The sequence below is a fragment of the Setaria viridis genome, chromosome 9 (assembly GCF_005286985.2).
Source record: "Setaria viridis chromosome 9, Setaria_viridis_v4.0, whole genome shotgun sequence".
Lineage (NCBI taxonomy): Eukaryota > Viridiplantae > Streptophyta > Magnoliopsida > Poales > Poaceae > Setaria > Setaria viridis.
The window spans coordinates 41713665-41727908 of NC_048271.2; the positions used below are offsets into that span (position 1 = coordinate 41713665).

Sequence of the window (14244 nt, forward strand, 5' to 3'; positions counted from 1 at the left end):
AAGCCATTGATGGGATTTCGGTTGAAACCCCAATTCCCGCTGATGGAGCTCCTTCTCCCGTCGATGGAGCCGCCGCCGTTGCTGCTGGAACTTCCGCCGGTGGGGCCATCTCCGGAGCTTTGGGCGTTGGTGAAGTACCTGAAGGTGCCGCCATTGGAGAAGTAGGGAGGAATGTAGATGGGAGGAGATGTCGGGGAAAACTGGAAGCTTAGGAAGGCGCCGGAGGAGGAAGAAGGCCTGTGCGCTAAAGGAGGAAGATGTGAGCTCGTAAGGGGGAGTACGGAACGTGCTGATATTTAAAGGTGGTCAGAGAAGGGGTAAAAGCGGAATTTTTACCGCGCCGGCGTTTCGATTTTTTCGGGAGGAGTGGTTGTCGTGGGCGCCCGTTTCGAAAAGATTGCAATCATCAGGCTGGAGACCGCGAAACGGAAGGGTATTTTCAATGCGTTTGTTTCGGAAGGGAAGTTGAAAAGAATTTCGAAGTAAAAACTATGTTTTACTCCGAAACTAGGGGGCATGTGTTGACGCCAGATTTTGACACGTATAAAATCGGCGTCAGGAAAGGAAGAAATCAGGAGATGCGGCAAGACACAGAGGTCACGGTTGGAAATTGGCCGATTGGTGCTACAGTCGAGGATCGGCCGATTGCCCTTTGAGGGTGGAACTCCGCCTCGCCCGACCCCTGAGTCCTGGGGTCGGATGCGCCCGACCCTCCGAGGGAGGAACTCTGCCTCGCCCGACCTTAGGTCCCAGGGTCGGAGTAGTCGGAGCCCCCGACGTGTGGGCCGTAATCGGTTGTCCCTTGTCGATGGAGTTGGTAGAAATCGGCCGATTAGGAGGCTGGTGCAATTGGGCCAGTGTGGGCTTAAAGTGGATTATGAAGATAAAGAGGGAGTCAGCCCATGAGAGCATGATGATCAACTCCAGTACAAGTCATACTTGTAAATATTCGTTTTTCGTTTAAAATTAGAGATAGAGTTCTAGTCGGTTAAGAAATCGTTTGTAACAGGCTATAAATAGCCACCTTCATAGATCTGTAACCATCATCAACTCAATACAACAAACTACTATTTTCTCGTACTTACTTTCGAGCAGGCGACTTCGCCAATACTTTTTCTTCTTTTCACGAGTTCCTACGAGTTGGCGGGGCTGCATCAACTTGATCTCCGGCCGATTCTGTAAGTTCCGTTTATTGAATAATATCTAAGCTTTAACTTCGGGCGCATCGCTGTCGTTTCGTCTAGATTTATTCACAAGTTATCGATATTCACTAGAAATTCCAGGTCTTGCCTGTTGTTCTAGTTTTATCACCAGTTATCCAGCTAGGAATTGGAACTTTCGGCTTCCTTGTACTTCGCTATTCAATCTATTATTCTACGCATAGCCGATCTAGATCTATTCCTGGTGTTGTTACTATAGTGTTGTTTAGATTACTCTAAGCAGTCTTCTTTACTAACGCTACCCGGTAATCGGCTGCATTATAGCCGATTTCTTTATTACGGCAAATCGGTCGATTCGCTGATAAGCTATCTCGAGATCGGAACCTTAGCCGATCGCAACCTCTGGGATCTGACACGTTTCTTTCCTTTCTGCACCAGGGCGATCACCCGAACAGGAGTTAAGCAGATTCTTCCGGGTCGTGTGTCCGATGCTGGGGATTCGATTAGCCGATTTCTAGCGCCAACACATGCACAACACAAGCCACAATTATTGAGCAGTTAAGCCATATTGGCTGCTCGGCTCGGCCTCATTAACGGCTCGAGCCAGCTCGTTAAAGAAACGAGAAAAAAAAAAAACTGCTGCTTGGCCCATTAAAAAAATCTATCGAGCCGAGCTACGTTTGAGCCGAGCCAGCTCGCGAGTTGTGAGCTTGGCGTCCAGCCCCAGTTCAATGGCAGTTTGTTGGAATGTAGCTACCATGCATCCCTTTTGTCAGAGGGTACAATTTGTATAGATTAAGATGCCACACCAAATGACTGAACTAACTAAAGAACATCAAAGAGAATTGTCATCTTGCATTGAACCATATGCTGGTTGCTTGCACCGGCAGTTCTGCATGCCCAAGTTAAAGGCAAGTTATTGGACCGCGCCATCGTACAAATACGTCTGGATACAATAATGATAATATCGAATGCTCGATTTCAAGATTCCACAAAGTTGACAGGCAAAGATGTTGATCAAATGCAGGGTTAGAATTTATCCCCTCAATATATAACTTGTTCCGTTAGCTTCTCGTTACGTTTCCTCGACTTTGTCGATCTTTAGAAATCATGTGAAAAATTCTTAATCGACAGTTACCTTGAACCATGGTTAAACAAACCAGGCAGCAGTATTTAGATAAGAGAGGTAAGACCAAGGTTAAATTGTTTACCAGTCTAACCGATGACCCTTTATTTTCTTTTTTTTCTTCCAACCTTGATATATAAAAGCTGAACGGAAAATGACTAACAATAGTGGAAATAATGACAAACATACGGATCAGAGGGTAACATGTCCATGGGACGATGTTCAAGTTCAACAGTCATTAGAATGATTCTCACATAATTTAGAATTAGGTCCACTCAAAATGACAATGTCAAATGAAAAAAGTGGTTCAGTGACGGGGGCATTATTGGAAGCAGGTACCTGTTTGATTCGAGCTACATGAACGGAGGGAGTGAGGATATAGCTAGCGCGTAGCGGCACTCATTCGTAGTGTAACCTTGTATATCTTTACTGGAAAAGATAATGTTTACTTGAGAAAAAAATATTACAAAGGTTAAAGAAGATACAACTGTTTTTCTTCCAGAACAGGTGAATCCCGAATTTCACTACTACACCAAAAGCAACGAAATTAATTAAAGATTGTCCATACTGTGCCCATGTTTAAACATTTCACCAAAAAAAAGCACTAACGAGTTGACTGATATGCTGAAGTTTAGACTTCATTTATCATTGTGGTAGCTTATAGCCGCAAGAGAGGTGATGCTACCGATCGTGTTGGTCACCAACGACCGACGGCGGAACATGAAACATGCAGGAGCACGTACGGCGGTTGGATCCGAAAGAAAAGAAACTCGATCGCCCTCCTCGATCAGTTTTAGACCACATGGCCTACTCGTTGGTAAAAATAAAACGTACTCCATGTTTAAAGTGTGCAGCGGAATTCCAACCCGGCTCACTGTACTCATGAGCCGGTGCCTCAAGTCCAAGTTTACCGGAACCCACAACAATAAGGTATTGTACTTCCTCACCATCAATTTCTAATGTGCGACTAAACCTAACACCAACCAGCATAATAGAAACGTGCTAAAATGCAAAATTATAATCAATCTTTTTGGAGCATCTCTAAAATATGTGCAAAGTACTTCTTGTACTAGTAACTCTCTACTATAATTTATATGTTTTGCTGTCTGAATTTGTTTGAGGCGAACCGACTAATAACCACCCAAACGATTAGTCTACGGATAAGTGGATTGTATGTATAACAGCGTAATGTGGCAAAAAAGCAGAGAGCTAGAGAGATCTGTATATGTGTAGGTTTTTTCTCCTGTAATTTGCATATTTCTAACCTGGATGCGACATCAGTTGATTTCGGAGCTGAGAACAAGATCGAGTTGGTTAATAACGCTGTCGGTGGATCACGGAAGAGGCAAAAAGTCAACAGAAAAGAAAAGGAGGACAGTGTGCTATGTGCTGATGTCGATCCATTGGCTTTAGTTGTCACTAGCTACTATAATGTCTAATAATGGATCGGCCTGTTCGCTTCAACTTATTCAGCCAGCTTATCAGACACCAAACAGTGTTTTCCTCTCACAATAAATCAGCCGTTTCAGCTTTTCAGCCGGCTTATAAGCTGAAGCGAACAGGCCCGATGTTTCTACCTAAAAAGTTGTTATCTTTTAATTTGTTTGCCGAAGCTAGCAGTTGATTTCTTCCTTACCTGACCAGGTACGCATGAAGGCATGAAAATCAAAGAATAATTGATGAAGAAATTAGGCTGTGGTGCTGTGAAAATTATATATATGGACATACAAAGTTAGCACCTCTATGCCCGTGGTGTGTGACCTTGGCAGCTGAACCGTGTCTAGCATGCAAAATGCCACAGGCTGCCACTGCCGAAAAACCAGACGCTTTACACAGTTTTCACTGTGACCTTGGCATGCCAAATAATGGAACTTATTACCAAACGCGCTGCAGTAAATATTTGCTAACACGGACCGAACTGGAGCTGAACAATTTTGGGTGCCTGAGGTGCTCGGCTTGGACCGAGACAATATCAGCCAGGCGGGCCCTACTTGCCGTACCACCGTAGGGCGTAGGCTATCAACCAACGCTCCAACGTTCACCAAAGCAACACCACTACGTTGTTGTGTAGTGTGCCCTTACGCCCATGCCGTGACATGCTGCCCCCGTACTGCCCGGATCCTGCTGGTGCTGGTGCTGGTCTAGCAGTCACGCACAACACAACACAAGCTTTCCTTTTTTCTTTTATCACAAACATCTCGTATCCGGTACAGATCGTCTCCAGCGTCAGTCATTTTGTTGGCACACTACTGAAGCTGAACGACAGGCAGCAAAATGAGGCAAGGGAGTGCACAGGCTCGACATGATCCATCCCCAACAACGGCTAGCATCGAGAGAGCGGATGGACCCTTTCTAAATAAGAGCAAGAATTGAGGGACTATATAGTCTTTTCTCCGAAAAATTAAAGCGTCAAGTGCTGGTCTAAGTAGTAGAGCAAAGTACTTTTTTTAAACGAAAGTAGAGAAAAGTACTAGATGAAATAAAACGTAATCATGGTTAGGCTTGTGAATAACTGATGTTTAAGGCCTCTTCTGCCTTCCTGTTTCTGGCTCGTTGACAAGACGTATATAAATGCCAAGAGAGAAAGCGAGCAAAGCACAGAGTGGAGAGGACAGAGGACACAGAGAGCCAGAAGCCAGAGAGGAGAGAGGCGCCGCATAGAAGGTGAACAAAAGGTAGATATCTTTATTTTTTTTAACTTCACCTTCTTCCTTGGATACCCCAAGAAGAATGTCTCCACGGTGAAGGCAAAAAACTGAGTGACTGCAGAGCAGCTTCAGGCATGGCTTTGGGCGCTGCGGGAGTGGCGGCGCTGCTCTTGGCCACCGTTTTCACGGGCGTCACCGGCGACACCAACTCCGACGATGGTTAGGGATTCTTGCTCCCTTTATGCTCTCATCTAGTCGTCTTCCTTGAACTGAATCATATCTTCGCTTTAGCATACCAAGAACACTGCGTCTGCGTTTGCCCCCATGATTTTGTTCGGGCTTCTCTCTATGTTTCTTGGGCCATCAATGGGTGGGGGAGAAACACTGTTCGTGATGCTTCTTCCTCTTCAGCGTGGCCGTCAGATTGCTAGAATACCAATGCGAAAGTCTGCATCCTAGTATCCTACCATTTCGTTTGATTACAAGTGGTTTCGAGGCAGTAGCAGTTTAGCGCATAGGAATCAATGGAGCATACAAACATTGCTGTTTCTATCCCATTATGCTACTGTTTTTTTATTCTCTGAGAATCTCCCCTTTTTGTGGTACTCTGGACTGGGGAAAGCACGGTAACTTTTAGTTATCACAGTATCTGAAATCACGGTGCGTTCTTTAGCCAACCATTTTCACCCAGTGGCCCATGGAGATGCCAAATTGCTGACCTGTTCTGTTCTTATGTTCTTGGCCATTCCTTTCCTTAGACTTCTCCACTTTAGAATGCCAAAATTCCAAATGTTTAAGTTTAATTATGCTGGAATGATTGAGAATTTGGGCATGGACTGATAGAGTGCCACAGGTTTGGCAGAGTATTTCTTCATTTGAGTCATCGCCGTTCTGGTAGTGTTGTTTGTACTATCCGGATAATCGGGATGAAAAAGAAGTGCAAATGGTCCTTCTTTTTTTGGGTTTGCTGTTCTTCCTTTTATTCCTATATTTTATAATTGACACTGGGATGCGGACGTTTGTGGTTATTTAAATCGACTTCTTTTTATTGGATTGCTGAAAAGTCAGGTCCTTGGTACTGCAAGTAGGACTGCCACTTTTGACTTCAGAGTAGTCTGAGATGATGGAAAATATACAACTAAAATAAAGTAGTATTCTTTTCCTTTTCTATTTTTGGAAGACAAACACTAGTATTTCCTTTCATATTCAATGCCAAGAAGAATTCACTGTCGATACCTGACAATTTGTTGACGATTACACATTCATCATGATTCATGACAGTTTCACTCAATTATTGTTATTGCGCTATCTAAGTTGAGGTTTTTGCCTATTCAGTGACTGCCCTCAGCACGTTCTACACGGCCTTGAACTCGCCGTCGCAGCTGACAAACTGGGTGCCCCAGAACGGTGACCCTTGTGGCCAGTCTTGGCTCGGGGTTACTTGTTCTGGTTCAAGAGTGATAACAATGTGAGGTGACACTGAAGTTGACATGATTCTGACATAAACTCTGTTCTTCTGACATGCTAATTTTCTTCAGAAAAGTACCTGGCATGGGGCTAAATGGGACCCTGGGATACAACATGAATCTCCTCACTGAACTATCTGAGCTGTTAGTGGAATCATCTCCCACATACTTTCAGTGTTTCGATGCTACATGTCGACCTTTTAGCATCGTTCTGATAAGTTATCTTGTTACAGTGATGCGAGCAACAATAATCTTGGAGGAAGTGATATCCCTTATAATCTCCCACCAAATCTTGAGAGACTGTAAGTTATGGTTTGACTTTCACGGCTCAAGGACCTGCTCTTGTCTTTGTCGATTATTTTGCTAGTCTGACAGACACACTTGACCTGCAGAAATCTAGAGAAAAACAACTTCATTGGGACTTTACCTTACTCCATTTCCAAAATGGCTACACTTAATTATTTGTAAGTAGGTTAAATTTATGCCATTTTCATAGTTTGTGTATCTTTCTACGACATTGATTAAATCTCAACATGTTATATCACTCTATTTGGTTCAGAAATCTTGGTCATAATCAGCTGTCAGACATCAATGTTGTCTTCAACCAACTGACCAACTTAACAACATTGTGAGCACTTTCTTAAATTATATCTATATAGAAATTTAATTGGTGAGCTACCATGTGGACATTTTGACAGATAATAGTAAACTTATTTTAGGGACTTCTCGTATAACTCGTTTTCTGGCACTCTTCCTGAAAGCTTCAGCAACATGACAAGTTTAAGCACACTGTAAGGACATTCTCCTTATCCTTCATTAATCATTATAATATATACTGTCAAAAATCCAAATAAGTACTGAAATCCGAGAATTGCAATGACATGTCCTATCCTCAGTTATTTGCAGAACAATCAATTTACCGGCACGATAGACGTTCTCACTGATCTCCCTCTGACGGACCTGTAAGTTGCCACACTTGCCACACGTTGTGTATTACACCATTCATCTTTTACTAGTCATCCAGTTATCAATTTCACTTGCAGAAATGTTGCAAATAACCAATTCAGTGGTTCAATTCCTGATAAGATGAAGAGCATAAGCAATCTCCAGTAAGTATTTTCACTACCCTTATCAGCCCATCACAGTTCCAAATCACAGGATGGGTATTGTAATTCAGGCTTCACGTTGTAGGACAAATGGCGATTATTGGGTTCCTGTTGGGTTACAACTCTAGCCTACCCCAACTTGCTTGGGACTGAAAGGCTTTGTTGTTGTTGTTGTTGTAGGACAAGTGGCAACTCCTTTAGCAACAGTCCTGCACCAGCTGCAACAGCACCTCCATCAGACACTCGACCTTCGCGACCATCTCCATCTGGAAGTCCAAGTCAGAGTAACCATAACAGTAGTCCATCACGAGGAAGGGATACCGGTAATGGTGGCAGTGGTGGCAAAAGCTCCAAAGTAACCAGTGCTGCAGTTGCAGGGATTGTGATATCACTGGTGGTTGTAGGTGCATTGGTTGGCTTCTTTCTGATCAAGAGGAAATCTATGAGGCATCAACAGGGAGGTGATCCTGAAAAGAATGAGCACCTCAGCCCTCTTGCATCCGGGAAAATTAAACGTAAGTCTATCGTGACATCTACTAGTAAGAAAATTTATTCAGCACATCATCCAGGTGTTGCCTGTTTGTCTTGCCTGAACAATGGTTGCTGTTCAGAACTGAGGCCCATCTGCTCTATCTTGCTCTCACCAACTGGAAAAGAGCTGAAGAAGAATGTATCAATGAACTTGAAACCACCGTCGAAAATCGAGCTGCACAAGTCCTTCAACGAAAATGATCCCACTAACAAGCCTGTTGCGAAGAAAGTAAACCTCTCTTCCATCAGGGCAACTGCATACACGGTGACAGACCTGCAGGTAGCAACGGAGAGCTTCAGTGCTTACAATCTGGTCGGCGAAGGCTCTTTTGGCCGTGTTTACAGAGCACAGTTGTCTGATCAGAAGGTATGTTCAGTAACCTTCATATGACAATTTCTTTTCCAGAGGTGAAATAACACATTCAACATTCATTATCACAGAGTTTGTATTCTGTTCATTCTTAATGCTTACTACCTTATAATTTTATAGTATCAGTGATTATGCTCTTACGTAAACTGATTATATTAAGCTCATGTATGTAGCATATCCATATTCAAACTGGAAGTTCATTCTCTGTACACTATGCAAAGCTGTAAGCAAGAAAAAACAGGCAAACATAGTACAGAAACTTCACAGGATTGATTATTATAGTAGGATTTAGGGTTGTCAACTGCATATCTCATGATAGTTTTAGTTTAACGTTAATAGGTTTTTTCCTTTATTTTTATTTCATATTATATCTTTGTGTAGTTAAGTTTGCCTCACATTTTTGTTAAACCATTGTAGCCTCAGTTTCTGGTTTCTACTTATTCCAGGTTCTGGCTGTGAAGAAAATCAATTTCTCTGCCATCCCAGACCACCCATCTGATTTCTTCATTAAGTTGGTTGCCAACATTGCAAAGCTAAATCATCCAAACCTCTCAGAGCTAGATGGCTACTGCTCAGAGCATGGACAGTGCTTGCTGGCATATGAATTTTACAAGAATGGATCTCTTCATGACATCCTTCACCTGTCAGATGGCAACAGCAGATCGTTGTCTTGGAATAGCCGTGTCAAGATTGCGCTAGGATCAGCGAGGGCATTAGAGTAAGTCAGGCAGACTCATCAAATGATTTTATAATTTTTTTGAACTCAATTTGTGCTACTTTTCAGGTATCTACATGAAACTTGTTCGCCATCTATCATCCACAAGAATTTCAAATCATCTAACATACTGTTGGACGATGAGCTTAACCCCCACATTTCAGATTGTGGGTTTGCAGACCTAATTCCCAATCAGGAACTCCAGGTATCAGAATGTAGTTTTACAGATGGGGCATCTCAGAATGTATGAAGTATGAACACAATAAGATAAATGTACCCTGATCCTTATCGAGTACTTCACAGTTGCAATTTAATGTTATTGTTTGTTAGTAGTCAGTTGGAGTCAAGTGTGGGATATAACTCAGTATTAAAAACAGTCTGTCGGACCTTATTCTGATAGACTGCATCTTGCACTTAGCTATCTTACAAAACAGAAGATTTTGGGTTCCGTTTGTGAAGTTTTCTTTTTGACATCCTAATGCATTTTGAAGTTTGTGCACTTATGAATGGGCAAACTTTATCTAAAGATTCCCTTACAAATTCACAACTTCAGGAATCAGATGACAACTCGGGATACAGAGCTCCTGAGGTGACCATGTCCGGTCAGTACTCTCAAAAGAGCGATGTTTACAGCTTTGGAGTCGTCATGCTTGAGCTCCTGACTGGTCGTAAAGCATTCGACAGGTGAGCAAGGAGATTATTGCGCTGCGACTTATCCTTATAAAAGATGAGGCGGTGAGTTCCAACTTTAAACTGAATGATAAAGGTTCCCTGAAACTATTCCAGCTCTCAACCAAGGTCCCAGCAATCATTAGTCCGGTGGGCTACTCTGCAGCTGCACGACATCGACTCGCTAGATCAGATGGTTGATCCAGCACTGGAGGGGCTGTACCCTGCGAAATCACTCTCTCGGTTTGCAGACGCAATCGCTCTCTGTGTCCAGGTAAATTGTCTCAGTTTGGTTGCTATTTCCCCCCTCCAACCTTTTGCACAGTGTTGCTGATTGATCAATTTCCTATCCGGCTATCCCGACAGCCTGAGCCAGAATTCAGGCCACCAATGTCGGAGGTCGTCCAGTCTCTGGTCCGTCTTGTGCAACGATCAAGCATGGGGGCGGGGCTAGCTTAGTAGCGAGAGGAATTCTTGCCGGTTCGATGACTCTGGTGACCACACATTCTAGGGGAAAATAATGATGTATATTTCCTACAGTCTGATGAGGAACCATAGAAGACTCGGAAGTCAAATACATTGCAGCTTGGCAATGCTGTGACGGTGTGCCCTGTGCTGACTGAGAAACCAGTGTCAGGTGAAATATGACTTTTACCTATGACATTTCATGAGTCATTACTTGTTTTGTATATAAATTATCAAAGCAATGGCAGACCTTTTCTGCAGTACTGCTGCATCTGAATCAGGGGTGAAAAGGAAGTCAGTGCTGCTGCAATGGCCGACGAGGTGCTCGGGGGCCGTCGCGTTGATCTTCTCCCTGTTCAGCGCAAACCAGTAGCCTCCCTTGGTGTCTCGCCTGACATTGTCCGCATAGCCCGGCAGGTTGGCGAGGAGCTCGTAGCGACCGGCCTTGGGGCCCCTAATCCAATACCTGAACGCCTGGCACGGCCCCGTGTGCGCCACCACGACGTGTGTCCGGTCGGCGCTGACGGCGACGCCGTTGGGGTAGTGCAGGCTGGCCTTGAGCACGGCGACACGCCCGACTCGTGCGTCGTACTTGAGCAGCCGCCCCGCCGCATCACGGTGGATCATGATCTGCGTGTTGCGCGCACGGGGGTAGATGGTGCTCGAGTCGGTGAAGTAGACATCGCGCCACCACGACGTGTGTCCGGTCGGCGCTGACGGCGACGCCGTTGGGGTAGTGCAGGCTGGCCTTGAGCACGGCGACACGCCCGACTCGTGCGTCGTACTTGAGCAGCCGCCCCGCCGCATCACGGTGGATCATGATCTGCGTGTTGCGCGCACGGGGGTAGATGGTGCTCGAGTCGGTGAAGTAGACATCGCCGGTAGCCTGGTCGACGTCGACGCCGTTGGTGAAGTTGAAGGGCACGCCGCCGGCCTCCGCTGCCACCACCTCGGCCTCGCCGCCGTCCGGCCCGACCTTCATCAGCTCTAGGTACGCGTCAGCGATGTACAGATCGCTGGTCTTGGCGTAGAACTGCAGGCCGAGCGGGCGCCCGCAGATGCTCTCGGTGTCTTCCGGCCGCCGCACAGGCGCCGTGCAGAGGGGGTTCTTCTTGTAGTTGGCGTTGTACGCGAACGTCGTCCAGCCGTTAGCGTTCCCGTCCCACCGGAGGACGCGGCCGTCGGAGACGCCGGCGTAGGGCCCCCGACCCCTGCGGTCGAAGGCGAGGCTCTCGGCGCCGGTGACACCGTGGGGCCGTGGGATTTGCTCGAGGGCAAGTGTAACACCCTAGTTTGAATTTTGGTAGGATTTTAAAATTTTTAATAAAACTTATTAGAATTAATTAGGAAGTGTGTAACTATTTGAAATAGATATAATTTTCTAAATTAAATAAAAGAATCATAGGTTATACAATTTTGTTCGTTGCATTTATGCAATCGTTTCTGGTTGCTATGTAGTTTTAAAAGTGTTTTAATAAACACGTTTAGGTCTCGATTCAACCTCTTTCTCTAATACCCTAAACTATAATCAGACCTTCATGGAAACCTTATTCGATCATATCTAGCAACCCTTATCTTTCCTTTCTCATGCCGGGCTCATGTCATTCTCAAGTCTCACCTCATATCATGCCTCTCTCGAACCCCTGATGCAAATCAATCACAAGCGCCGAGTCTCTTCTATCTTCTATGTCCATGCTTTTCTCTCGTGTACAAACACTGAATAATCCTCTCATTTATCCATCATGAATGTCAGGTTCTTTTTAGTATGAGCAACTTCAAGAGTTTTCTAAAAAATTATTCCTCAAAATTATGTATTGGGAGCTCTTCCAAAAAGTTTTCCCCCAAAAACATATCAACCACAACAGATCGCTAATAACTAGCCTCCAATATTTCAAAACAGGCCACATCATCGTAATTGAGCCCAGCTCAGCACCTCTTGCTCTCTCCCCATCTCATTCTTTCTTCTCTTTCCTCCATCCTCCAGCTCCAGCCAATAGCCATTACTCCTTGGTCCCTGCAATGCCGATGGTTGCCAAGAAAAAAAGTTCCCTTCTTTTCCCAATCCAGTTTCGGGATGCAGAGGAAGCTACTTTGTTTCAATTTCACTGTAGCATATCGACTCACAAGCTGCCGTTGCTGTCGAACTCAATCAATCGCAGGGCATCCTCGGCTACGTCCCCAATGGCGCCGCCCGAACCTACATCGTGCTCATCGAGCCTCCGCCGGCGGCGCACCTGCAGCACGCGGACGACGAGGCCGTGCACCGCCTCTGGCACGAGTTGTTCCTGCAGGGCTCCGGCGGCGGCTGGCGCCCCACGGCGCATCCGCCACTCGTACACGAGCGTGCTGTCCGGGTTGGCGGCGAGGCTGACGGACGCCGAGCTCGCTGCCATGTCGAGGAAGCCGGGGTTCGTGCGTGCGTTCCCGGAGCGGAGGTTCCAGCCCATGACCACAGGCACACCAGCGTTCCTTGGGCTGGAGCCCGACCAAGGTGTCTGGAACGCGACAAGCTACGGCGAGGGCGCCATCATCGGGTTCCTGAACACCGGGATCGACAAGAAGCACCCTTCATTCCGCGACCAGGACATGCTGCCGCCGCCCGCCAAATGGAAGGGCGGCTGCCAGCCTCCCGTGCGGTGCAACAACAAGCTCATTGGCGCCCCGTCGTTCGTCGGGGACAACACCACCGCCGACGACGTCGGGCACGGGACGCACCCCACTGGAGGTAAGGTTTTTCCCTTTTAGGATAATTGAGCTTTTGGAGTTGCACGATTTCATCCTTGTTTCTCTAATTGCTCTCCTTTTTCCCACAAAACCCAACTCAACTTGGGCCCAGTAGACCAATCATCTCTCTCCCTCCCTCCCCGTGCGCCAAACTCCTCCACGCCGCCTCCCTCCTCTGCCGAGCTTCTCTGCTAGCCCTTGCAGTCTACATTTAATCTTGTCTAGGTTCATGATGTGCCTTATTATTTTTCTGCGTAATTAATTCACTATACCTTGTTCCTCGCATTCCCTACATGTTAACCCTTGTCATATATCTTTAATTACTAATATTTAGACATTTGTAAATTCATATTGATTCAGTAGATTAAATTTATGTATATGAAAAATGACGTAGCTTTGTTTATTTAAATTAAGTCTATGCCATTACACCATAGCATGAGTTTAAATTATAGAATCGATAGGATGATTTGTAAATGGCTCATGTTAATAATTAAATTATTTCCTAGCCTCTTGGACTTTAGTATGTGTACACTATAACTCTAATATATTATTTTAATACTAGATTCATGCTTGCTAACAACAAGCATGAATCTCTAGCTATTACAATGGTATATTGGATTGTACGTACATACACTAGAACTCATTCATCTTTTTCCTAGCTTTTATACAATTCTTGAATTCCTTAATGATCATGCCTACACCTTGATGATGTCGTAATCCATTTGTCCTTGATCAAAATAATCCCATCATATACGCCTTTTGCCAAAATGCCTTTGCACCTTCGCATACTCATATCTTCTCAACCAAAACTTCCGTTTTAGTTGTTTCTTACACTCTATCGTTCTACCAACTAGTCCTAGTTAATGGTACGTCTTTCCAAATCTATTTTTATTACTGTTGGTGTATTGCTCTTAGTTGTAAGGAAACGTCTCTGAGCAGTGCATCATTGGGAAACGGGCAAGTGTCCTTGAACATCTTGCTATTTTGTACCTTTACTTTTATAAACCATATCACATTTTACCTTTATGCTTGCTTGCATTAGTTGTCAAATTGATGGGAATCCTATATAGGCTGTTTACTAGAATTTCATGATCACTCCTTGTTTGCCCTTTGAGGTTACAGTTTTATGCTTAGCTTTGCTCAACATGGGTTGGTTGGTTATAATTAATCTTGATTAATGGAACTATGCAACATGTGGGTTCTGGTAATCTTTTTAGCAACCTGGAACCCTAGGAGGCTCAGACAAGTGGGAAAGCTGTTTGGT

General features: G+C 44.9%; 2 protein-coding genes across 2 annotated transcripts; one reads left to right on the plus strand and one right to left on the minus strand.

Annotated features, from left to right (window-relative positions):
• The first annotated feature begins 4849 nt into the window (after positions 1 to 4849).
• On the plus strand, positions 4850 to 10466 carry LOC117839058 (protein STRUBBELIG-RECEPTOR FAMILY 7). Its single transcript, XM_034719303.2, is given in 19 exon segments — positions 4850 to 4961; positions 5061 to 5153; positions 6270 to 6402; positions 6473 to 6544; positions 6634 to 6702; positions 6793 to 6864; positions 6960 to 7028; positions 7120 to 7191; positions 7297 to 7362; positions 7444 to 7509; positions 7687 to 7829; positions 7911 to 8021; positions 8118 to 8404; positions 8854 to 9125; positions 9192 to 9327; positions 9676 to 9806; positions 9909 to 10065; positions 10158 to 10247; positions 10249 to 10466. Coding segments are annotated over 18 exon segments (2085 nt in total). The 5' UTR covers positions 4850 to 4961; positions 5061 to 5068; the 3' UTR covers positions 10303 to 10466.
• LOC117835675 (protein STRICTOSIDINE SYNTHASE-LIKE 10-like) lies at positions 10467 to 12649 on the minus strand. The gene is made up of 3 exons (XM_072290526.1): positions 12458 to 12649; positions 10975 to 11544; positions 10467 to 10886 (listed from the first exon to the last, which is right to left on the minus strand). The coding sequence occupies exons 1-3, from the start codon at positions 12647 to 12649 to the stop codon at positions 10467 to 10469; spliced, it is 1182 nt and encodes a 393-aa protein (XP_072146627.1).
• Positions 12650 to 14244: the final 1595 nt, after the last annotated feature.

Excerpts from the sequence above, each read along its gene's own strand:
- LOC117835675 (XM_072290526.1), bottom strand. The coding sequence starts at position 12,649 with ATGGCAGCGAGCTCGGCGTCCGTCAGCCTCGCCGCCAACCCGGACAGC. Across the intron at positions 11,545-12,457 it reads GGAGGCTCGATGAGCACGAT|GGTGTTACACTTGCCCTCGA; the intron begins GTAGGTTCGGGC and ends AATTCAAACTAG. Across the intron at positions 10,887-10,974 it reads ACTACCCCAACGGCGTCGCC|ATCATGATCCACCGTGATGC; the intron begins GTCAGCGCCGAC and ends CGCAACACGCAG.